This window comes from Ostrea edulis, chromosome 9, assembly GCF_947568905.1.
Source record: "Ostrea edulis chromosome 9, xbOstEdul1.1, whole genome shotgun sequence".
Classification (NCBI taxonomy): Eukaryota; Metazoa; Mollusca; class Bivalvia; order Ostreida; family Ostreidae; genus Ostrea; species Ostrea edulis.
In genome coordinates, this window is record NC_079172.1 from 13,646,399 (window position 1) to 13,673,296 (window position 26,898).

The following is a 26,898-nucleotide window of genomic DNA, read 5'->3' on the forward strand; positions in this document are numbered from 1 at the left end:
TGAAGTTGTTTCAAAGAATTAATCAAAGGGTATGTACAATCCACAACGAAAGGTGAAGATAACGAACAATGATCAATCTCATAAATCCTATCAGGAATAAGAAATAGAGAGATGGGCAAACACGGACCCCTCGATATACCAGAGGTGGGGCCAGGTGCCTAGGAGGAGTAAACATCCCCTGTTGACCGGTCATACCCGCTGTGAGCCCTATATATTGATCAGGTAAACGGTATAATCCGCGGTCAAACTCAGCGTGCCAACAACGGCCTCAAAATCGGTATGAAACCCACCAAACAGCATTTGCCCCAATGATAAGTTGTTTTGGCAATCTAGATCGTTATTACGATCGTAGAATTTGCAAAATGCTAAATTTAAATAGATGAAATCCCTGCACTATCAACTAGTTTGTCAGAACCCTGTCTCGAATTAAAATCTGATCATACGAAGAACAAGCTATTGCGTATCGATTCAGTTGAGAGATATAACACCATATGCAGTTGATAATGGTATAGTGCTACATAAATACGGGAAGGACGATGAAGAAGCTGAAATCATCGTGTGTATCATAAAATTGAGTTGTTAGTTTGCCGTTAATATTTATATTTTAATAATAAAATATCTAAGTAAGAAGCAGAAGTGGAGGACTCCATGGTGTCTTTTATTTCGAGTTCACAGGATTACATCGAATTGACATATGAATGAAAGTGATTATTGTTAATAGATGAAAGGTGAAGATAATGAACAGTGATCAATCTCATAACTCCTATATGCAATAGATATATAAATAGATATAAAATAGATAGTTGGGAAAACACGGACCCCTGGGCACACCAGAGGTGGGATCAGGTGCTTAGGAGGAGTAAGCATCCCCTGTCGACCGGTCACACCTGCCGTGAGCCCTATATCTTGGTCAGGTAAACGGAGTTATCCGGATGTCGAAATCAGTATGCCAAGAACGGTCTAACAATCGGTATGAAACACGTCAGAGTATTTCACACAAAGGTAGGTTGTATTGAGAAACTAGATCGTTATAGCGATCATAGAATTTACGAAATGCTGACGAGACTGTTGAAACCCTTGCACCATCAACTTGTTTTGTCAGTAGCCTGCCTTGATAGAAGAACTGATCATACGCAGAACAGGCTCTTGCGTATCGAATCATTTGAGAGATTTAAACACCATATGCAGGTGATAATGGAATATTGCTACATAAATATGGGAAGTTGACGATGGAGAAGCTGAAATCACTTCGTCTGTTATGAAGTTGAGTTGTTAGTTTGCCGTTGATATCTACTTTCAATAAAATATCTAAGTATGAAGCAGAAGTGGACGACTCTATGGTGTCTTTTATTTCGAGTTCAAAGTGACATATCGAATCGAGATATGAATGAAAGTTATTATTGTTGATAGATAAAACGTCGTCGATATATCTAAATGTCGAATTAAAGGCCACAGTAAGATATTTTTTCTTCTCACGTAGAAGTGTTTAAATACATTCTGCTTCATATGAATATAAAAACAGGTCAGCCAACAAAGGAGATCAATTCGCGTCCATGGGAATTCCAGTAGATTTTTGGAGGACCTGATCACCAAAGACCATTAAGATATTGTCAATGAGGAACTCTAGCATATTTTGTTTTTAAATTCCAACTTTAGGGGACTTGTGCGTGGAATCAGACTTATGCTTAACATATATTCAGGGCTCGAAATTAGCGAGAAATACTCACAAAATGCGAGTACATTTGAAAAATAGCGAGTAAAAATAGTGGACACTCGAAAATTTTAGCGAGTGGTGATTTACAAACTATGATTGATAGTAATTTTTTGGATGACTGATTACTTGATATGAATATTTCCTTTTTCCATTTTTGTTGAAGAAGCAACTGTTTGTGATATCAAAAAGTCTAGTCTTCCATTTATCGTGAGAAATGGTCGTGTAACGTTTTGAAAAGTCATGCGTTTTGATGTCATTGATTTGAGAGAAGTTTTGCGATTTCATTTACTCAAAGTTCTTTTCCAGAATCCACATTTAATTTCCACCTCTTCTTGCATATGTTGTGGCTGCATGCGTTGGACGTTTCTCCTTTACAGCTGTTAATATTTTCGTGAGGAGCAAAGATATGGGGCTTGGTAGAACACTTACTGGATCCAGCAATGTATCTTTGTAAGGATATTCATAAAATTTAGGAATCCAGTATAGGTACGGTAACTCATATCCATCCGACCCATTGACTGGAATATTATAAAATGTGTCTAAAACTGACGCATGATATTGAAGAATTTCATCTTTTGATAGACCAGCTGGAGTACAATTACTAAATGTGGAATTAAGGAGGAATGCTACGCCAGAGAAATTTGATATGAATGTAAATTGGAGGATATGTACAACAATATTTTGAAATTCAACTCTTTCAAACCTACTTTATAAGTAAAAAACAAAAATGCAGTTTTAGTAGAAAGCCATCTGGAAATTTTTAAAACCCAAGCTAGACTCGAATCAGCGATCTAAACTTCAGTGGGAGTTGGGCTAACTTACTGAGCTACTCAGCTAAACATTGATATTTGAAATGAATAGAAAAATATTGCTGATATTTATATTTTCATTTATGTTTTAAAAGAAAGTCAGTCAGTATGAAGATGTAGAGTACCTCCTTGATGTCGAGTTCGTTTAAAATACAGTTGTGATAATGAGCCTTATAAACAAAGAAAATGTTGTTACAAGCTTTGTCAGCTGGAACCAAAACATTCCTCATGTCAACTATCTAATTCTTTGCTCACTTCTGTTTACTAAACACAGATGGATATATAGATGGTACGTACTTTTGTTTTGATGTGTCTAATCCTCTTATACATTTAATCAATTCTGGCAAGGTATCAAGTTTTTCTTTTTCATATTTAGCCCATCGAATGGTATAATTTTCGACAGAATTCATTATAGAGATGAAAATCTATTGCCAATTGAAAGATCGAGGTTCTCTGAATTTAGGGCCTTTTAAAATAAGTGATTTCAGGTCCTCATTTTCAACTATATCGACATCACCAGTAATGACACGTCCAATTGGACTATACGTGTAGTTAAAAGATGAAGAACAAGAACACGTAGGTGGATTAAATATAAGATGGTTTATATCTAGGCAGTACAAAGCTTGTAATTATAAAGTTTGGATGCAAAAATAGAAGTATATTTGTAAGAAATACAGGGCGTATACTTGAACTTGAAATAAGTTGGAATACAAGACTGAACTAGTTTAATGACGTAGAATGTTGCTTATGTCAACATCGTCTAATCCTTTGTTACTAAAGAGTTTAAGGAACTGGCGGCATAATTAGGAATATCATCCATAACCCGCAGTGGTTTAAAGAGCCTGTGGTGGACAACATCCATAATCATAGTGTTTATTTTCTGATATTGAAAAAGCCAAGTATGAAATAGGTTTGGCTTCTTCAAATAGCGTGTTCAATAATAGATAATCATAGTACATGTTGATACTCTAAGTTACCTTTTCTTTAGCAACAATATCAATATTTTCACGCAATAGGAATCTTCACCTGTTTTGGCGTATGACGAAAATTCACCACAAAAAAAAACAACAACCCGGAAACAATATGATACATTTGTTAAATGAAATTGCGTCCATAAATAAAATACTGTGATTTATGAAACAAATGTTTACACGCTATTGTATTGAAATATGATCTCTAATATAAACACTGTAATCTTTGTTGAACGTTTGACTTCACATCCGAATCTGACTTTGAACGTTGAGTACAGATCGCATATAATGTAAATCTTGCTATAGGAGAAAATAGCTTAGTTTATCATAAAGTAATATAGGATAAATATTTTTATGGTTAACTTAATATTTTGATACGCAAAGGCTTGTTCTGTGTATGATCAGTTTTTATTTTGATGCAGGCTACTGACAAACAAGTTGATGATGCTGGGTTTTAACAGTCTCGTTTAAAGTCAGCATTTTGCAAATTATATGGTCGTTATAACGATATTCTTCGACAATACAACCTACATATATCATGGGTGAAATGCTGTCTGACGTGTTTCATTGTTAGACCGTTTTTGGCTCACTGTGTGGCACATTCCGTTCACCTCATCAGGATATAGAGCTCACGGCGGCTAAGACCGGTTGATAGAGGATGCTTACTCCCCCTAGGCACCTGAGTCCACCTCTGGTGTGTCAAGGGGTCCGTGTTTACCCAACTCTCTATTTTGTATTGCTTATAGGAGTTATGAGATTGAGAACTGTTCGTTATCTTCACCTTGCATTGCCCCCTGACACCATATAATTAGTTTGAATCATGATGTTTGTACTCTGGAAACAGGCATTCATGTGGCTCTTGTGCCAGGGGAATTTGAACGAACTTGATTTTACGAAGCATGAGGCTGTTTGCATATCACTTTGATAAACTCTATCCTTGTGGTTCTCAGAAGAATATATTATACTTTTAAAGAAAATAAACCGTTCCCATGTATAACACCTACATGTATTATCAGCCTCTTGTGGTTCTTAGAAGCACATTTTTGGAAATAATTAATATAAAGTTCACTTATATTTTATAAACTTCCACCCTGCCTTCACTAACTTGATTCTTCCCCCAATAAGGAGGTTAATGCACCCGTACTTTAAATCAATTCGACTGTGTTTTTTTGGTTTGTTTATTTAGCAGGATCGGATTCCTAACATATGATATATAGTGAACTAAATTTACTCAAATGCTTATAATTTATTGTAACAACAGTGGTTCCAGAGTAAATAGCCGTTTAGAACAACTTAACAATATTCTGTCAAGATTGTCTAGTTGATCTGGAGTAGCGGTTGTAGTGGGAGTCAGTTGTATCATGTCTTCCGATAATCCACATTTGTTCTCTGCCAGCTTCATCACATTGTCAGTACACCGAATTTTCTCTCTAAGTGTTTTTATAATTCCATCAATACCCAATTCAGATTCGTTCAAGGCATACAATCTTTCTTCAATTTTCTGTAGTGTATCTTCAAGTCTCTCCATTGCATCTGGTAGATTGCCCTACGATCAAATAGCAATAACTAATATCATATAAATTTCTAGATGTTTGCAGACTCGTTATGAAATTTATTTTAGAAGAGGATAGTTTGCTTCGATGAGAGGAATTGTGAAATACTTCAAGATGGTTAGTACATATCGATCACGTTTGGAGTTGCTATTTATCATACTTTATTTCACTGATATATTATGTATTTCCATAGAATAATGACATATTCACATACCTCATCGTCTTTATTTCTTTGATCTAAAAAAAGTTAGAAGAGGCCCATGAGCCACATCGCTCACCAACAGGCATAGAACGAAATCTTACTCTAAACTGCAAGAGGATACTTTGCATATGTTTTACAATCCGAATTCTGGTTCTGGATATTTTCCAAATATTTCACCATATACAATCAATGTTAAACTTTGCATCTCTACTGAGGCCCCCGTTTTAGCCCCAGGAGGTCATGGTATCAATATATTTGGGACTATACTACACGAGGATGCTTGCATATAAAAATGACGATCTGAATCCATAATTATCTCCCATTGGAATAGGACATGGTCTTTCTTATGAGCAAACTTAAAACCCCTTCACCCATGAAGGCTTTGTGGTAAATAGTTAAAATAGGTCGAGCGAAAAAATAAAAAATGTGAAAATGTAACAGAAGCCCGACAACAGAGTCTATACAACATACTAAGTCTGATCAGAAAAGCTTACTTGAGCCTTCGGTTCAAATGAGCTAAGACCAAACAAAGAACAAACTAATACCCCAGTGCTTTTTACAAACTACAACTGTATCTCTTGGAGAGACATTAATTTTTGCATTATTATCACGAATCTGTTGTATGTATCGTGATAGAAAAATCTATTGCGGAAAGTTTCGATGTCAAACTCCTTAAAATGGACAACTCATATTTGTTGAATGTCACCCCTAATAGGTAGAACCATGTGATCAAACATTTATTTTCAGCAGGACCATGTGTACGGAAGCAACTTGCGGTGTACGGAAACAACTATCTTATTTCTCGCTAAAAGCAGTGACTTTTTAATTTGACATAAAGAAGTTACATTACAAAACAAAAGGAATAAACATTGGGCTTGTCGGTATCATGGGGTATATGGAGGCAACGGAAGCATGGGATCTTTTTATTTTGAATAATCAAAAATTGTTTTGTATACAAATCACCGTCCTCTTCCATTGTTTTACACCCCGTAGTAAGAACAACCAAGACATTTGTCCCTTAACTGGAACCGAACAAAATAAATGTACACAGATGTAAAATGTGGAAAAATCATGAAGAACGGTCAGTGCCACTTTTAAAATCTGAAATAATTATAAAGATTTTATCAGACTGTTATACTATGTTTTATCTATTTATTCTAGTATTACCTTCAGACAAGGACCTGCAGCATTCTGTCGTGTCATAGTTCCCGCTATCATCTGACACTATGGAGTAAAAATATTACTATTGATAACAAAACTCGTATTTGTAAATAGTTATTCCTCTACACTTACAAGCAATCCAGATTTTCTTATACAATTTATAAACTTAGATTTTATATATCATTGATTTATTAACCTTGAGATTCCAGAAGCGTTAATTGGCTATTTGGTAGGGTAGATGACAATATGTGGGGTTCTACTCTTTCTACTCTGTTGATTATCTTTGATACCCTGTTCTGCAGTTCAGTGACGCGTTCTTTCAGGTTTCCATTACCACTGGTCTGATGAAGTCTCGACACACAAAAACCACTATCTTTTTCCAGTTCACTCATTATCCTTTCCAAACAATTGACGGTCAGTTCCATGAATTGCATTTTACCTTGTAGTCCACTCTGGAATTTCTGAAGATCCTTTAACCTTCCTTCAATCTTATCATGTTGGTTTTTGATGTTGGATAGTCTTTCAGGAAAGGACTGTTTCAATGAAAACAATATTTTCAAACATCTTAATGGGAAGTCCAGACATAAGTCTTTGAATATGTTGGGGCAATGCTTTACGACCGACTTACACCTTTTACTAAAGACTTCATACCGTAATTTATGTTTCGAATATTTAATGAGGAAACGTATAAAAACAACCACAGTGGGTATATTTCTTTTAACTTCATCAAGCTATCTATAATTTCAAAAATTATCAAACACGAACACAGTTCAAGCGTTACAGCACTTATATAATCCGTATCTTACTTTCTCATTGTGTCCCTGACCTTTAGACTTAACCCTAAAGTTTTATGCTTCTTGTGCTGACTATTGCCAAACTATATACTAAATATGAAGTTTTGCCAACAATTCAAAGTCTTGCTCATCTTATTTGTGGCTTTGACCTTTGAGGTTTTGATCTTAATATTTATAGGTGTCTTCCCATGACCATCATCATCTTACACTGAATAAAATTTGATATGAAATAATTGTATTGTCATCTTATGTTGCAGGCAATGTCAACGGACAGACAGACAGACTAAGCTGATAGAAGGAATGACGGATAGACAGACGGATTAAAGGGATTTAACATTTTCATTGTCAGGTCCTATATAATAACATTCAAATACCAGTACTTGAATTATATTGGTAATAAAACATTCAAGTTAATCATCAAAGATAATTTAAATTTCAACAGAAAATGAAAAACAAGCCTTTGGAAATGAGTTTCAAATTCACATTTATTATATGATTGAACAATTCCAAGCTTTCTGATTGGATGAATTCCCAACAAACTAGGAAAAATAGAATGTTGTGTTTACCTACATATGTTTTTGAGGTGGAAAAAATATTTTTTCAACATCGAACCAAAAATAAATAGAAAACTCTAAATTGATGTGATTGATTATCACTTTTTTTGGTCGCTCATTGAAAACTCGAGGCTTTAATCACTTTTGATTAGGTTTTCAATTACATATGTAAGTAAATATGGTCACTCAGGTATTGCTTGGTAAGCTCTAGTAGCCAGTGTCAGAGTTTTGAATTATTCAATCATATAATAACAAACTTTCGTGCTTCTAATAATTTTTTTACTAGGTCTTACACTCCAGCTACAAACAAGGATGTTCAAAAGATATCGTTTCGTTGGCTATAGTGACCGGTTTCGATGTTTAGAATTATTCAATAAAATCAATTCTCGACAGTTTCTCTTCTTCCAGGCTCAGTGAATATTGTACTTCTTATGTACATTGTATTGACTGAGAACATGTAAATACATGTAACTGTACCTATCCTTAAGAATACGTATTACATGTGAAATTTTGAAAACAGGTGCTATTTGACAATATCGATTTTAAATGTCTAATAATCGATTAGTAATACAAAAAATTAGAATGTTAATTATAAACTGAGAATTCACATTAATTTAAAAAAAAAAATTAAAGGAATAAGAATTATGACTACGGATAACTCCGTTTACCTGATCAGGATATAGGGCTTACGGCGGGTGTGACCGGTCGACAGGGGATGCTTACTACTCCTAGGCACCTGATTCTACCTCTGTTATGTCCAGGGGTCCGTGTTTGCCCAACTATCTATTTTGTATTGCTTATAGGTGTTATGAGATTGATCAATGTTCGTTATCTTCACCTTGCATACACAAGTACTTGCTTAATCAAAAGTATTGTATGATATAATCAATAATTCTAATTAACGGATTACTTATTTTACGTACATCTTCATGTTGTTTTAAGCTTAACACCTACCTCAGATTTGGTATTCATTTTAGGGTATGTGTTTATATTGTCTGAAAGATAAATGAATGATTAATTATTAAAAACTGCATTACACATAATATCATTTAGAGATTCAAATATCAGCCATAAGGCCGAAGGCAATAACTAAATTAATGTTCTTATCAAATGAAAATGAATCAGATCCCAATACAAGTGAAACACACTGTACAATACATTTCACAGTAAATACAAATAACAGACACTAAACGTTTCCATTTCATCATTTGAGATCAGTCACCAAAATTATATTGAATGCATGGTGCCACAGTGAGCCATGGTTAAATTACTTTCAACTAGAATTTGTTATAATGTTAGAAAAAATATACATGTGTATTTTAGAAATAATTAATGGACTGGTTTTCACACATCAACTAGCTTTAGAATTCGCATCATAAATAACAATATTATGTGACATGTCGAGAACAAAACAACTGAAAGCTGATACTTCTGCAATAATAGCAAACTGATGAACTACATGTAGTAAATATTTTCATGCTTTCATGAAAATGAAATCCAACGATAGCTTTGTAATTGTGACACCATAATCATGACCATATATTCAAAGCAAAATTATATTAGTCGCTAAGTACAGGGCGCTGTTTTTGGTATATATTTCCATTTACTGATACAATCTATTCGAATAGGTGAGTATCAAATGAGTGATATTACCTATTCAAATTGCATAGGTGATATCACTAATTCAAATATTTGAAAGGATGGTGTCAATATCACTAAATGGCAATAAGTACCAAAACCATTCGCTTTAAAATATTCAAAAATACATATTCAGTTTAAGCAACAAATAGCGTAACGAATTACCTGATAGCAAGGAATGATTGACCTAATTAAGGAATGATTGACCTAAATAAAGAATGGTTGACTTCAATGGGATTTGAACATTCAAGTGTACATTCCATGATACGAACTTACGTCTATGTGGAGCGAACAGGGTAAAGATGGAAAGAAAAGGAGTGAAATGGAGAGAATGGGAGTGAGAGGGGGAAAGAGGGAGTGAGATGGAGAGAAAGGGAGTGAGAGGGGGAAAGAGGGAGTGAGATGGAGAGAAAGGGAGTGAGATTGAGAGAAAGGGAGTGAGAGGGGGAAAGAGGGAGTGAGATGGAGAGAAAGGGAGTGAGATGGAGAGAAAGGGAGTGAGAGGGGGAAAGAGGGAGTGAGATGGAGAGAAAGGGAGTGAGATGGAGAGAAAGGGAGTGAGATGGAGAGAAAGGGAGTGAGAGGGGGAAAGAGGGAGTGAGATGGAGAGAAAGGGAGTGAGATGGAGAGAAAGGGAGTGAGATGGAGAGAAAGGGAGTTAGAGGAGGAAAGAGGGAGTGAGATGGAGAGAAAGGGAGTGAGAGGAGGAAAGAGGGAGTTAAAGGAGGAAAGAGGGAGTGAGATGGAGAGAAAGGGAGTGATATGGAGAGAAAAGGGCGAGATGGAGAGAAAGGGAGTGAGAGGGGAAAAGAGGGAGTGAGATGGAGAAGGGGAGTGAGATGGAGAGAAAGGGGTGAGATGAAGAGAAAGGGATGAGAGGGGGGGAAAGAGGGAGTGAGATGGAAAGAAAGGGGGAAAAGAGGATCACGACTATCCATTATTTGTTGTTTGTGTTCTAAAGGTAAGAAAAACAAAAATGAACTCCAGATACTTCCTAAATCAAACTCTGAAAATGGCGAAAATGGTGAAAATGGTGTAATACACAGCAGTGTTTTACTGCAATTGCAAAGAGCCTTGTATTTCATCCCAAGTTGATGTCAATAAACTTTGTAACAAACCTAATGGTACTGTATGTCCCAGGTTTTTCGCCTGTCTTTTCTCTGAAATAAAAAATAATCAAAATTGAAGATCATGTCATTGAAAATGTCCAATATTTTTTTCAAATAATATCCTTCTACACTCTCCATAATCTAAAAGTGACCATTAATTTGCAACACACATGTTGGTGTACCTCAACCAACTGTTATAGCAAAATTATGGAAAGTAAATAAATATGCCTACTAAACCTTGTATATGTACGTCTTAAGTGATGCATTTATCTGTATGTTTAAGTTTAAACCAGTTTCTCTCAATCTTAATCAGGCAATATCCTCATTTCTGTAGTCGATGATAAAGGTAATAAAAAAAGAGGAACCTACCTTTTCTAATAGATATAACTCCGGGGAAATCTGTTAAAAGCAAGAAAACAACACTTATGACGTAATGAAATCCTATTATATAAAGACCAATAAAAGACGAATGCATGGTAAACAATGAGAAATTACTTTCAATTTTTACTAATATTTGTAAATATTGAGTACTGGTTGGGGTAGTACCGTAGATACAAAATCTCCAATATGATAACTAATTACCAGAATAAGATAGAAGCACAATAGAAGAGTGGAGTTGTTTAGATGGGTATAGTATCTATGGTCAGTTACATCGAAAATATCAGGTGCATTCTTTTTTATTTGCATTTTCTTTCTCTTCCCTTCTACTTGTGATAGCATGGAATGGAGTATAGGGAACTGTGAAAGATATTACTTCTTCGTGTCTGTTGGAAAATTAAGTTCAAGATAAGATGAAGGGGTCGCGCAACCTAGTTTCTCCTTAGTTGAGGAGATCATGTGTATTACATTTCGTGAATTTAAATTTGAATTAGAGTAAAAAATTGGGAACTTACATGAAATATCCACTACATCTCAAAATTTAAAAACATAAGTGTAGGTAACGGCTTTATAAACGTCGAATAAAAGAAAAAATTGAAGTATGATAATTTGGGCAAATGAATATGGAGCTAAAAGAAGGCATAACACATAAGATTGATTGATTTTATATTGTTTTACGTCCCACTCGAGAATGTTTCACTCATATGGAGACGTCACCACTGCCGGTGAAGGGCTGCAAAATTTAGACCCATGCTCGGCGCTTACGACCTTTGAGCAGGGAGGGATTTTTATCGTGCCACACCTGCTGTGACACCTCGGTTTTTGCGGTCTCATCCGAAGGACCGTCCCATTTAGTCGCCTCTTGCGACAAGCAAGGGGTACTGAGGACCTATTCTAACCCGGATCCCCACGGGATTGTAACACATAAGAGAAGAATAAATTATCAAATAAAAACTATATACACAGTGGCAACTAAAACGTTATAGATACCAGTACCAGTAGTAGATTTAAACCATGTTTTCTCTCAATCATGTTTTAAAATTCTACTTTTAAGATGTCAGACTCTGAATATTTTATGAAAATGATAAGCAGGTAAAAAGGTTGCAAATAATTATATAAGATTATAAATGCAGTAAGTATCCTGACATTCACCTTGATATGGGACTTGTCCATTATTGACGCGATTGTCGTTACTTTGAGTGCCTTGTTGGGGTGGGATGTAGCAAGCAGTGTCGTGTTTGGTTGTGTATGCTTTGGCTTTCTCTTTTGGTGTATCACCTGTCCCATGATCCCAAACATCCACTTCTAAATCTTGAAAACAAATTTCTTCTATTACTTTTAAATGTATTTTAGCACTTCTAAATCTTTCTAACTCTTAAACGAAGTTTTTCATCAAAAGATTAAACTATATCCTAATGGGACTAATATCCCTGCAGGGTTCATCCTTATTGGGGCTTATTTGAAATCAAATGTAGGTAAAGACAGTAAAGTCTTGAGTTTCAGCATTATATTCAAGCTTCACCTGATTATACCTTACAGGCTACACTTCATTCCTTTGACTTTGAATTTTTCTTACTGTTTAAAGTGAAAAAAAAAAGAAAATGCAAATCTGAATAACACAGGATTGCTATTTGGTCATCAACTCTAATTTACACTTACCGTGGTGAAACCAATAACATATGGATGGATCAAAAGACAGACAGACAAAGTGAAACAAATATACACTAAAAATTCTATTTGGGGGAGGATAGTGACAGAATTATAATAAAAATAAGTACACATATCAACTATTACTTTCTCAAAATTTAATGATTCGGTCTAAAAATATCAAAGTACACAGGTTTACAAAGTACAAAGCAATTACACGGAATTAGTCAAAGTAAATGAATAACCTCTGGGAAAATCGCGACTCCCGACAAAATGTTTCTACCGACGGACGGACAGATGAAGTGAAACCAATATACAAATACCCCCTAAACTATTCCAGGGCAATATAATTAAGAAATAAAGTTCTTGTTTTCGTGATAATCTTCAAGGTGAAGAAATATGGTTTTGAATTACGAGGTTTTTATATTTACAACATTTCGAGACCGAGAAGGTTATCCTACATCATCCACGAAAACAAGAACTTTATTTCTATTCTACTACGAATCAGAAATATACAGCCGATCGTTTACCTATAGAGCTACGAATTAGGTCACTGTGACGTCATGGCAGTTTCTGAAACGTACCAAGCCTGCATATTTTTTGCTGATGAAAAAGGTGAGATGGTAGGTATACTAAATTTATTTTGAACAAATATTTCAAATATTTAGTTTCAACTGCTTTGAATACACAGTCCAAAAAAAACTACACAAACGTGGAAGAATGGTAACTTGCCTATGCATCGCCATGTTTGTTTGCATGTGTATCCATCTCAGAATGCAGATGATTGATTTTTATTGAATGACAAATATTCTTCAGTCCTTTATAAATTTGTTTTGCAGCATATATTGATTAACGTTTATGGTTATAAAATTGAATTATCAGTTATGGTTCATACCGATTGTTAAGCCGTTCCTGGCGAACTGATTTTGACTGCGGATAACTCCGTTTACCTGGTCAAGATATAGGGACCACGACGGGTGTGACCGGTCGAAAGGGGATGCTTACTCCTCCTAGGCACCTGATCCCACCTCTGGTGTGTTCAGGAGTCCGTGTTTGCCCAACTATCTATTTTGTATTGCTTGTAGGAGTTATGAGATTGATCACTGTTCGTTATCTTCACCTTTCATTAGCAAAACACGAAGTGTAAGTGAGATGTTGATTGATTGTTTGATTATGGTTTTCCGCCCTTTTGGCAATATTTCAGTCATTTTACGGCGGTTAACTAATTGAAATATGTTTGGTTGTGGGTGTTTGAGTTTCCCTGACGGCCCCCAGTCTATTCTTTTTCGAAAATCAGGGAAACGATCTTTTGCGTGCAAAGGGGGTTGTGATCCTCGAGATGTGTATCATTTTTTCTATGATCAGTATATTACGTATAAAGGTATATCGAAGAATTATCACGGCATTCCTTTGATCTTTGCAATAACCGTGATAGAATAAGGTATAAATAAAATAAAACCAAGTACACCTATACACATAAAAGGAAAAATCACAAATGAGACAATACATGGAGACAATACATCGTATTGTAAAATAAGTTTATAATAAAACATAGACAAAACTTGTGTCTAGAAAATTCATTTCTAAGAACGTAAATGATGAGGAGAGAAAAAACTTTATAAAATGCATTTCTTCCGTTTTATAAAAGAACAAGGAAATTATTTACCAGTAAACTCCGGCTCTAGGGATCTGATAACTAGGCCCGGGTGATGTGTGTTTTCACTTTCTCTCTGTGAGAGTCTCTTTAATGGGTCGGGCCTCGTGCCGACTTCTAATGATAATGAAAGAAAAAGTGAGCATTCTCATATATCCAAGGTCCAACAATGAATGCCATTAGTACACATAATGAATGACAATGATATGCATAAAAGGTGAAGATAACGAACCGCGATCAATCTCATAACTCCTATAAGCAATACAAAATAGAGGGATCAGGTGCCAAGGAGGAGTAAGCTTCCCCTGTCGACCGGTCACACCCGCTGAGAGCCCCATATCATGATCAGGCAAACTGATTTATCCGTAGTCAAAATTAGTCAAGCCAAGAACGGCCTAACAATCGGTATATGAGACAAGTCAGTGAGCATTTGACCCAATGATAGGTTGTATTGGCAAACTAGAGTGCTATATCGACCATAGAATTTACTAGTTTAAATAAGACGATTTTTCTATTTCTTTTTAAAGGTAAAATATAGTACATGAAGAAAATTTCTCTCTCTCTCTCTCTCTCTCTCTCTGACGGTAAATAAATTAAAAAATAAAAGAACAAATAGTCAACATATATGTGATTGAATATATATAACTAAATAGAATCAGAGTGAATCTGAAGCAATAAACCCGTCAAATTAACAAAAAATGTTAATCATTGTCATCCTATCAGTAATTCCTGCTCGTAACCTCCGATGTGCATTGACCTTGGAGGTCACCAATTCGGAAAAAGCGAAAGAGAGGCACTGAGCACGTGTTAGATTTGTAAATAGTTTAACATGCCAATTTTATAGAAAATTCACAATAAAAATTTTGTTTGAGTGGCACATTTGCGTAATTATTACCTGTTTACACTTACATAGTATTTCTAGTCATTTATGAAACAACGTAATATTTTAATACAAACGACACGTGTCATTACTCGCGTCAGTTTCCGTCTTTGTATATGGCCTCGGTCTCAGCAACCCGATTATATTCGACAATCATCGTTCTCATGTCCGTGTATACGAAACGCTCATTGTAAGTGTGCTCTCAAACAATATTCCCTTGTTTATTTTGCAGAATTTGTCTGCAGATCTTGGGGATTATATTAGTTATACTGGTAGGTGTTTGTAATGAAGTTCTTTTGGATTTTGTGTAGGCAATAGAGAAAATGATAAATCGTAGAATAAATAAAAAGAAAATATATTTAGCTATAAGATAAGAAATATAGAGATGTTTGAAAAACAAAGAAATCACACTTTCACCTTCACACATCCATACTCTCTCACCGAGAAAGAAAATATAAATTGGTATAAATAAACCTGGCAATATTGACAATCAATATAACGTATAACTGTCAAGACAATTCAATAGTTAATACAACAAATATGTCATTCCAGGCTGAAAATGTAACTGGTAATAAATGTATTACAAAAATGGTTCAAATAGTAGCAAATTCCGCTAACTACAGAAAAGGTTAAACAGTAGTAAATTACGTTTTGTATATACAAAATTTCTCAAATTCCTTTTTGATAAATGTTAATTTACTGAAACTCAATATGAAAGTTTGGCTACTCAGCACAATTCAATTTAACGCCACGTCACACTTGGCACAACCAGGCCTCCATACAGCTCGAACAGCCCCTCCGCTTCCAGTCCCGGACTCACAGGTCTCTCACTGAACAACGATACTGGGTATAACGCCGACTTCGAACCAATGGCAACACTAGGCTCACAAAATAATTGCCGAGTCCACCACGTGGAACACCCATGTACGTACAACATTGTCTCACGTGTTCTGATTCCCACGCCGAGCACCTACTGAAACGCTGAGAGTACTGCCTGATATGGCCCAGATAGTTTCTTAAATCCCCTCTGCACGGCTGGAGAAAACCTATGCCCACACAGTAAAATGTTTGTCTCTCTGGCTACCCATTACCCAGACTAACTTCTGGAATTCGCCAAGAAAAGACCCCTGCTGGACAGCATGAAAACGTGGCCGCACGCTTGACAAACAGCCGCTACTCTGACTGACCAAACCGGTATGCTAAAAATAGCCTTATCGACCAACACTCACACTACGGAAACACCTTACAAGCATAAACAACTATTTACAGACAATACCACAAAAAACTAACAAAATGAAAATTAACTTCATCACAGTGTTATTTGGTGAATAATTGGTTAGTTGAAAAAATACCGTCAGTTACAGCTTGTATTGCTTTAATAAATGCATGTAGTTATAACGAACGTAGCGAGCTTTAATGATAACACGTGTGAAAGAGAATTAGTTGAAAATCCAAAGTTTGGACTTCATTGTTAGCACATTGACATTGATCACTGTTCATTATCTTCACCTTTCACTAGTGACAAAAACGAAGTCGGTCCAACATGTCCTTTTTTCTCATATCTGCCAACATTGTATTGATTGTACAAATGTGTATGTATCAATGTTACTTACCATTTTGTACATAGTGAGTTGAGACGCCATGGTTTGGGTCTATTAGATGGAGAACGTCATTATTTACTGGTCCATCTGTGTCTAAATCCAAATCCAGATCACCAGCACTGCTTACCTCTTCTGAAAATAGGAATACATTAACACTAAAACGATTCCCTATAACTTTTGAATTCCATTGCAAATATGGCTACATACAGAAAAATCAATATATGCACCCAGAGGTGCATGAGTCGAGTTGCATGGGATACATTGTAAAGTCAGGAATGATGTGGCATATTTATAATTGTGAATATTCGGATTTAAACTTTTAGAGTTATCATGCAGATCCAGATATTTCTAAAATTTTCAATCTTTTTTCAGGACTGTGACCTTGACCTTTTTTCTCCAAAATCAATAGGGGGTCTTCCTAACCTGCTATCCAACAATATAACCCAAGTTTCATTTGATTCAGTTTTAAACTTTTCGAGTTACTGTGAGGTGAAGATAACGAACAGTGATCAATCTCATAACTCCAACAAGCAATACAGAACAGATAGTTGGGCAAACACGGACCCCTGGACACAGAAACCATATTTGTATGAAATTTTCAATCTATTTTCAGTCACTGTGACCTTGACCTTTGACCTTTTTTCTCCAAAATCAATAGGGGCCTTGCTTTGCTAGTATTCAACAATATATCCAAGTTTCATTTGATTCAACTTATATATCTTTGTGTTATCCTCCTGAAACCAAATTCGTTTGGAATTTTAAATCTATTTTCGGTCACTGTGACCTTGACCTTTGACCTATTTTCTCCAAAATCCATAGGGGTCGTTCTGACCTGGTACATAACAATATCTATAAGTATCATTTGATTCGGATTTAAACTTTTTGAGTTATCATCCGGAAACCAAATTTTTCTGAAATTTTCATTGTATTTTCGGTCACTGTGACCTTGACCTTTGACCATTTTTCTTCAAAATTAATAGGGGTCTTCCTTATCTGGTACCCAACAATATATCTAACTTTCATTTGATTAGATTGTAAACTTTTAGAGTTATCATCCGAAAACCAATTGTTGACGTCCAACCACCCGCTCGCCCGCCCGCCCGCATCACCAAGCCAATACCCGAGTTCAACTTCGTTGCAACTCGGCTAATTATAAAAGACTTAACACTCTGCTTACCTTGGCGTTCATGGAATGTCGTTTTCTCTGGTGGCGCGTTTTCGGGACTTTGTCTTTCAAGTCGTCCTGATGCTTCCGGGTCTGGCTCTCTCAATAGCCGTTTTGTTTCCTCCCTGTCCTTCCCTTGAGGACAAACCGTGTCATTTTCATTGCTTGTGTTACTGTCAAAATGACATTCCCCCGAGCGTGTGTTGGCTGTGGGCGATATGAATATAGGCTGAGTAAAAAACCCAAAGTTTTTCAAGATTCAAAATAAGTATTTAACCTCCAAAAATATTTTTCTTTATTCTTTGTACACCAATGATATATTGACAATGTATCCATGCGCAACGGTGATGTATTGACTGTATGAATTGAAATACGACAATGATATATTGACTGTATACATCAATGTATAACTGATATATTGACTGTGTATCAATGTACAACAGTATATATTGACTGTATATATCAATGTGCTACAGTGATATTTTGACTATGTATCAATGTATAACTGATATATTGATTGTATGTATCAATGTACAACAGTGATATATTGACTGTGTGTATCAATGTATGACTAATATATTGACTGTATGCATCAATGTACAACAGTGATATATTGACTGTGTGTATCAATGTATGACTAATATATTGACTCTATGTATCAATGTACAACAGTATATATTGACTGTATGTATCAATGTATAACAGTGATATATTGACTGTGTGTATCAATGTATGACTAATATATTGACTGTATGCATCAATGGACAATAGTGATATATTGACTATGTATCAATGTACAACAGTATATATTGACTGTATGTATCAATGTACAACAGTGAAATATTGACTGTAAGTATCAATGTACAACAATGATATATTGACTGTGTGTATCAATGTATAACTGATATATTGACTGTATGTATCAATGTACTACAACCTTATGAAAACCAGCTCTTTGATCCGCTCCGATATTTGTATTAGCGACATCAGAATATTGAAGCGGATGAAAGATCTGGTTTTCATCAGATTGAATGTGCAGCAATGATGCATGGACTATATATAATACCTCTTCTGAAAATAGGAATACATTAACACTAAAACGATTTCCTATAACTTTAGAATTCCTCTGCAATTATGGGTACATACAAAATTATAAAAGACTTAACACTCTGCTTACCTTGGCGTTCATGGAATGTCGTTTTCTCTGGTGGCGCGTTTTCGGGACTTTGTCTTTCTAGTCGTCCTGATGCTTCCGGGTCTGGCTCTCTCAATAGCCGTTTTGTTTCCTCCCTGTCCTTCCCTTGAGGACAAACCGTGTCATTTTCATTGCTTGTGTTACTGTCAAAATGACATTCCCCCGAGCGTGTGTTGGCTGTGGGTGATATGAATATAGTCTGAGTTAAAAAATAAACCTAAGTACTTAACCTCCAACAATATTTTCTTTATTCTTTGTACACCAATGATATATTGACAATGTATCCACGCGCAACGGTGATGTATTGACTGTATGAATCGAAATACAACAATGATATATTGACTGTATGCATCAATGTATAACAGTGATATATTGACTGTATGCATCAATGTATAACTGATATATTGACTGTATGTATCAATGTACAACAGTGATATATTGACTGTATGTATCAATATACAACAGTGATATATTGACTGTAAGTATCAATGTACAACAATGATATATTGACTGTATGTATCAATGTACAACAGTGATATATTGACTGTAGATATCAATGTACAACAGTGATATATTGACTGTATGTATCAATGTATAACCGGTATATTGACTGTATGTATCAATGTACAACAGTGATATATTGACTGTATGTATCAATGTACAACAGTGATATATTGACTGTAAATATCAATGTACAACAGTGATATATTGACTGTATGTATCAATATACAACAGTGATATATATTGACTGTAAGTATCAATGTACAACAATGATATATTGACTGTATGTATCAATGTACAACAGTGATATATTGACTGTAAATATCAATGTACAACAGTGATATATTGACTGTATGTATCAATGTATAACCGGTATATTGACTGTATGTATCAATGTACAACAGTGATATATTGACTGTATGTATCAATGTACAACAGTGATATATTGACTGTATGTATCAATGTACAACAGTGATATATTGACTGTAAGTACCAATGTACAATAATGATACATTGACTGTATGTATCAATGTACAACAGTGATATATTGACTGTAAATATCAATGTACAACAGTGATATATTGACTGTATGTATCAATGTATAACCGGTATATTGACTGTATGTATCAATGTACAACAGTGATATATTGACTGTATGTATCAATGTACAACAGTGATATATTGACTGTATGTATCAATGTACAACAGTGATATATTGACTGTAAGTACCAATGTACAATAATGATACATTGACTGTATGTATCAATGTACAACAGTGATATATTGACTGTTAATATCAATGTACAACAGTGATATATTGACTGTATGTATCAATGTATAACTGGTATATTGACTGTATGTATCAATGTACAACAGTGATATATTGACTGTATGTATCAATGTACAACAGTATATATTGACTGTATGTATCAATGTACAACAGTGATATATTGACTGTATGTATCAATATACAACAGTGATATATTGGCTGAAAGTATCAATGTACAACAGTGATATTATATTGACTATAAGTATCAATGTACAACAATGATATATTGACTGTGTGTATCAATGTATAACTGATATATTGACTGCATGTATCAATGTACTACAACCTTATGAAAACCAGCTCTCTGATCCGCTCCGATATTTGTATTGACGACATCAGAATATTGGAGCGGATGAAAGATCTGGTTTTCATCAGATTGAATGTGCAGCAATGATGCATGGACTATAAATAATACCTCTTCTGAAAATAGGAATACATTAACACTAAAACGATTTCCTATAACTTTAAAATTCCTCTGCAATTATGGGTACATACAAAACTATAAAAGACTTGACACTCTGCTTACCTTGGCTTTCATGGAATGTCGTTTTCTCTGGTGGCGCGTTTTCGGGACTTTGTCTTTCAAGTCGTCCTGATGCTTCCGGGTCTGGCTCTCTCAATAGCCATTTTGTTTCCTCCCTGTCCTTCCCTTGAGGACAAACCGTGTCATTTTCATTGCTTGTGTTACTGTCAAAATGACATTCCCGCGAGTGTGTGTTGGCTGTGGGTGATATGAATATAGTCTGAGTTAAAAAAAAGAAAACCCTATCTTTTTCAAGATTCAAAATAAGTACTTAACCTCCAACAATATTTTCTTTATTCTTTGTACACCAATGATATATTGACAATGTATCCATGCGCAACGGTGATGTATTGACTGTATGAATCGAAATACGACAATGATATATTGACTGTATGCATCAATGTATAACAGTGATATATTGACTGTATGCATCAATGTATAACTGATATATTGACTGTATGTATCAATGTACAACAGTGATATATTGACTGTATGTATGAATGTACAACAGTGATATATTGACTGTATGTATCAATGTACAACAGTGATATATTGACTGTATGTATCAATGTAAAACAGTGATATATTGACTGTATGTATCAATATACAACAGTGATATATTGACTGTAAGTATCAATGTACAACAATGATATATTGACTGTATGTATCAATGTACAACAGTGATATATTGACTGTAGATATCAATGTACAACAGTGATATATTGACTGTATGTATCAATGTATAACCGGTATATTGACTGTATCAATGTACAACAGTGATATATTGACTGTATGTATCAATGTACAACAGTGATATATTGACTGTATGTATCAATGTACAACAGTGATATATTGACTGTATGTATCAATGTATAACCGGTATATTGACTGTATCAATGTACAACAGTGATATATTGACTGTATGTATCAATGTACAACAGTGATATATTGACTGTATGTATCAATGTACAACAGTGATATATTGACTGTATGTATCAATATACAACAGTGATATATTGACTGTAAGTATCAATGTACAACAATGATATATTGACTGTATGTATCAATGTACAACAGTGATATATTGACTGTAAATATCAATGTACAACAGTGATATATTGACTGTATGTATCAATGTATAACCGGTATATTGACTGTATGTATCAATGTACAACAGTGATATATTGACTGTATGTATCAATGTACAACAGTGATATATTGACTGTAAATATCAATGTACAACAGTGATATATTGACTGTATGTATCAATGTACAACAGTGATATATTGACTGTATGTATCAATGTATAACCAGTATATTGACTGTATGTATCAATGTACAACAGTGATATATTGACTGTATGTATCAATGTACAACAGTGATATATTGACTGTATGTATCAATGTACAACAGTGATATATTGACTGTATGTATCAATGTATAACCAATATATTGACTGTATGTATCAATGTACAACAGTGATATATTGACTGTATGTATCAATGTATAACTGGTATATTGACTGTATGTATCAATGTACTGCAACCTTATGAAAACCAGCTCTTTGATCCGCTCCGATATTTGTATTAGCGACATCAGAATATTGGAGCGGATGAAAGATCTGGTTTATATCAGATTGAATGTGCAGCAATGATGCATGGACTATATAAAATACCAAACTGTAACAGATATTCCATAGCTTCCTTTTAGATCTACATAAATTATTATTTCTATAATCAATCTAAATTTTACATTGGGGGGGGGGGGGGGCGCTTCAGAGGAGGTATTATTTCTAGAGATGTGCATCTGTTTCTGCTCAAGCTATGAACTCATGTCACGTACCAGTCTGTGGAGTTTCCTTGTTTGTCTTTTTTCTATGCCTGACATAAAGTACAACAACAACTACTACTACTACAACCACCAGGAATAGAACACCGACACCTACTCCCACTCCGATAGCTACCCTGAAATGAAAAAACATCTATGCTCGTCTAACTTTATATCTTCATAAGTACAAATTAAACATAGTAATTAACGAATATGTAGAGGGAGAGAAGAGGAGATAGAGAAAGAGGAATATTAATTCTTGCCTGTTATCGTCAGATGGGCTACTGTTGTTGGAGGGACTTTCTACAGACTTCGTGGACGACTTATTTATATTATAACAGTATGCATCTATAATCAACAATGATTGTTGAATACAAATTAGAGAGACACTTGTAAATCTTGTCACTAAAAAGTTATTTTATAACATGTTGAATTTTTCTACATGCGTTTTGGTTTACATATACTTTGACTTCAGATGCATCATTTAAAAACTTACATTTATAACTTTCGGTAGAAATAAATCTGGACGGACAGGGATGAAGAATCTTTGTGCAATCGATCTTTCTGTCGTCTTTTACCTTGTGCTCAAACGTATCATAAATAGGACAGAACCCTGCAAAAGATAATAGTGACTGCATTTTGTTGTTGCTTAATTTCTTATCATTAGTTACTATAGCTGTTTGTTTGCTTGTTGTTTAACGTCCCATTTGAGCATTTCCCCCATTCATATAGACCTGTCATTAGCTATGGGAGAAGTGTCACAGTGTTCTTCTACCTACGTATAGCGCGCAAGGACGTTTTCAAGGTCATGTCCGAAAGACCCGTCACTATCACTGCCAATGTCGGACGCTTGGCGAAGGAACAGTCACTAGTACATTTGTTAAACGTTTTAAGTTTGAAGCGGACCCGGTGTTGAATATTCCATGACCACCTAGTTGCAAAACAAGCGCCCTAACCACTCGGCACCACAATCGGTTGTAATGTTGCACTAGTTATATAATATAAAACAAGAGCATCAGAGTACCACAAAATATAACGTCAACAGCATCGTTGTCTAGATAAGAATTTCATATTTCGTATTTAATGACCTCGATATTAACTAATTGACCTTGGTAATGGTCATGACAAGGCTTTATATCAAATGTAATAAAAAGTAAGGGACATTTGGTTTTTTACTCCTAATTTCATTTCTTAACTAAATATGCTATTACGGGTGATCTTAATTGAAGTTATGAATCGAAGTACACATAAAAACGTGATGGTGTTTTGTTTTTTGGTCAAGGTTAGAGTACCCCTAACAGCATACAAGGAATAAAATAATAAATCTGCTTGTTTTCAAATCTGCCGAAATAGGATAATTATGTAAATCTGCAGCGTGTGTAATCACTAAGTAAAGTTTAAATAACATCATAAATTAAACCAACAACGCAACCTCCACGTTTCTGATGGAGGGGTGGCTGGAGATATGCGCCTTCTACACCTACGCTAGCTGTTGACGACAATGACTAAGTGGGGAATGACGGCGGTATATTGTATCGAAATTCTTGATATGACATATGTTCCAATTTGACCCTTGACCCTTCACAATCGAAGCTTTATAAGGGGGAATCAAATTCAAATGGTCGACTTACCTTGAAGATACCAGGACGGGGCACATACTTCTAATGTTGCATTTCTAAACTCATTTACCAAACAATGGTAAGCGAGAGTCTGGGACGATTCAGATTTAATAGATGAACAGTTTTTTCTTTCGGCCGCCATATCCCATTCTTTGGTTGTTGAGGAACATCTGGGCACGTACACAATGGATTGGGAGATCTTGAAGTCGCAGAGGCTCTGTAAACACGAGTTCAAGCTGCATGACCTTCAAGGTTGGCATAATTCTTCACATGCAATAAAAACTTTCGCGTACATATGCCAAAAATTAGTAAATCTATCTCTCTTTTAATCATTGATACGTTTTATAATAATGATAATTTATTTGGCAACTGAACAGTTCAAAGTACATAATCACAGTTCACGTGTAAAATTTAATATATACATTGTACATATACTATGTAAATATTCAGTTTGTAACTTTGCTTACACAAACTACTGCGACGAGTAAGTACATGTAACCCATAAAGTACAATGCAGTAATAACGACCAGGAGGGACTGACTAGTTCCTAGGGATGTAAAGAGATTTCAGCGGAGAGCTTCCGTAACATTACTAAAGATCATATCAACTCTCCCTCAGAGTCTCGTAGATAGCGGTGTTGCTCTATGAGGTTGGATATATTAAGTGGAGGGTTAGCTTCTTGAGCAGTTGATGAGTCCTTCAAATCTTGTTATGCAACTTACTGGACAAGTTATCTTGGAAATCAATAATTCGGATTTTGCAACAGATGGGGGGAAATTAACAAAAGTTCAAGGAGACGTTCCATACCGATAGAATATGGTACAGGTAGTGTGCCTGTTGATTCAGCGGTTAATGTAACTTTGTACAATTAATGGCAAAGAGTCAGTTCCAAATTCACCATTATTCACTGGTTCGAGAATTACTAGTTAGAACCGATCCTCACAGTCTAGTTTGGCTCATGAATTTCAAGCAACTCCGACACCAAATCGTAAGAACCTAGTCAGTATCACGTACACATGGAAATCAAACAGAATGGGTAAAAGCATGCAACTTCACTCAGGCTGGAATATTTGGTGTGCTGGTAGACATTGCAGCTGAGTGAAATAAGTTTGCTGAAAGTGGTGTTATTAAAAATTAAAACATTGCTGTGATGTCATGCCTTTGTTGTTTACCTGTACCTGTCCGATAATAATAAATACCAGTCCAATAATATATTATCGGTCTGCAGTGATAACAAAATCGGACAGCGTTAAAAAAAACTGGAAAGTGGTGAAGAAATATTTCTAACATAGAACACTTTCAGTGAAAGTGGATCTGATATAGATACGGACAGTATCATAGATGATATCATCAACATGGAGAAGGAAAATCCTGGTTTTTAATTTAAAATTTGAATTGGATGATACCGTCATCATGAAGTTTGAAAATGATAAGCGAGTTTATGTCCTATTCTGACAGAGGGTCTGAGAATCTTTTCGTTTCTTTGGGTTTGATCTCCTCTGGCTGACATTTGAAATCTAAACCTGAATCCTCCTAAGTGATTTCAAAGCACGCGCTGGAGATGACATTGACATCTGGCCCTCCATCCTAGGAAAGTTTGGGACCAGTAAAACAAATTCCAATGGTGAATTATTCCTATCACTCCGTGCAGAACATTAACTAGTCATAACAAATTCGTGTTTCCAATACAAACCGGCCTATAAGTACAGGTGAATGCATCCCCGCTCTAACCATTGACATTTCATCGATTATATCATCACAAGACGACATGATCTCTCCAACTTCTTTGACAGTCGCCATACATGGTACCAGCTGTACCACAGATCACATACTGACCAGACATGGAGTGTGAAGGTCATGCGGAGAGGGTAGATAAAGGCTTAGAAACTTATCTCTAAACTTAAATGTTAGGTCACTAGGAAAGATGTAAAAGAAGCATTTGACGAAAATATCAAACACAGTAGCATCCGAATTGTGGAAATCTTTAAAGATCATTGTTGACAAAACAACACAGGAAAAGCTGGGATTGATCCCCAGGAAGCATGAGGATTAGTTTGAGGAAACGACGAAGAACTCAACCACTCATCGCTAATACATGTAGAGATGCAGCAAGAAATGCTATGTTAAACAGAAACACCTGGTCAAATAAAGCCAGACATTGAGAAAGCAACTACACACTGCTGAAAAGAAGCTGCGAACTCAAAAACGAGTGGTGATAAAAAAAACCCAGTCAAGTTGCAATAATTCGCTGGCCACGGCGATATGAAAGTGTTCTGCTCTAGCATGAAGATGGTGTACGGGCCCAACGCTTAATATTGAGAATAACTACTGGCTGCAACTATTAAGACACTTCTGACTACGAAAAGCTACCTCCTTGATAGGTGGACGGAGTGTTTCAAAAACCTGCTCAATGTGAACATCTGTGTCAACTCCAATATAAAAGAAAAAGTAGACCAGACACCTATATAGCAAAGTAGCAATGGGTGGCAGCTATCCCGTAGGAAGATAGGGTGATCAAAGCAGTCAACATGCTGTATGACGGCAAATTACCTGGAGTCGAATGAATTCCTGTAG

At 35.4% G+C, this 26,898-nt stretch overlaps 1 protein-coding gene across 1 annotated transcript; it reads right to left on the bottom strand.

The window, feature by feature from the left end:
* Positions 1–4,720: 4,720 nt before the first annotated feature.
* On the bottom strand, positions 4,721–26,893 carry LOC125660467 (uncharacterized). The gene is made up of 18 exons (XM_056148603.1): positions 26,875–26,893; positions 24,337–24,541; positions 23,202–23,318; positions 22,969–23,053; positions 22,721–22,842; positions 20,882–21,076; positions 19,008–19,202; positions 17,843–18,037; positions 16,678–16,797; positions 14,197–14,301; positions 12,036–12,194; positions 10,875–10,904; positions 10,515–10,556; positions 8,713–8,753; positions 6,607–6,943; positions 6,417–6,473; positions 5,262–5,284; positions 4,721–5,040 (listed from the first exon to the last, which is right to left on the bottom strand). Exons 2-18 carry the CDS (start codon positions 24,464–24,466, stop codon positions 4,741–4,743), a joined length of 2,253 nt encoding a protein of 750 aa, XP_056004578.1. The 5' UTR covers positions 24,467–24,541; positions 26,875–26,893; the 3' UTR covers positions 4,721–4,740.
* Positions 26,894–26,898: the final 5 nt, after the last annotated feature.

Coding starts and splice junctions, on each gene's coding strand:
- LOC125660467 (XM_056148603.1), bottom strand. CDS start 24,466: ATGGCGGCCGAAAGAAAAAACTGTTCATCTATTAAATCTGAATCGTCC. Junction 14,302..16,677: donor AACTCACTATGTACAAAATG/GTAAGTAACATT, acceptor CATTATCATTAG/AAGTCGGCACGAGGCCCGAC. Junction 5,041..5,261: donor AAAGAAATAAAGACGATGAG/GTATGTGAATAT, acceptor ATTTGATCGTAG/GGCAATCTACCAGATGCAAT.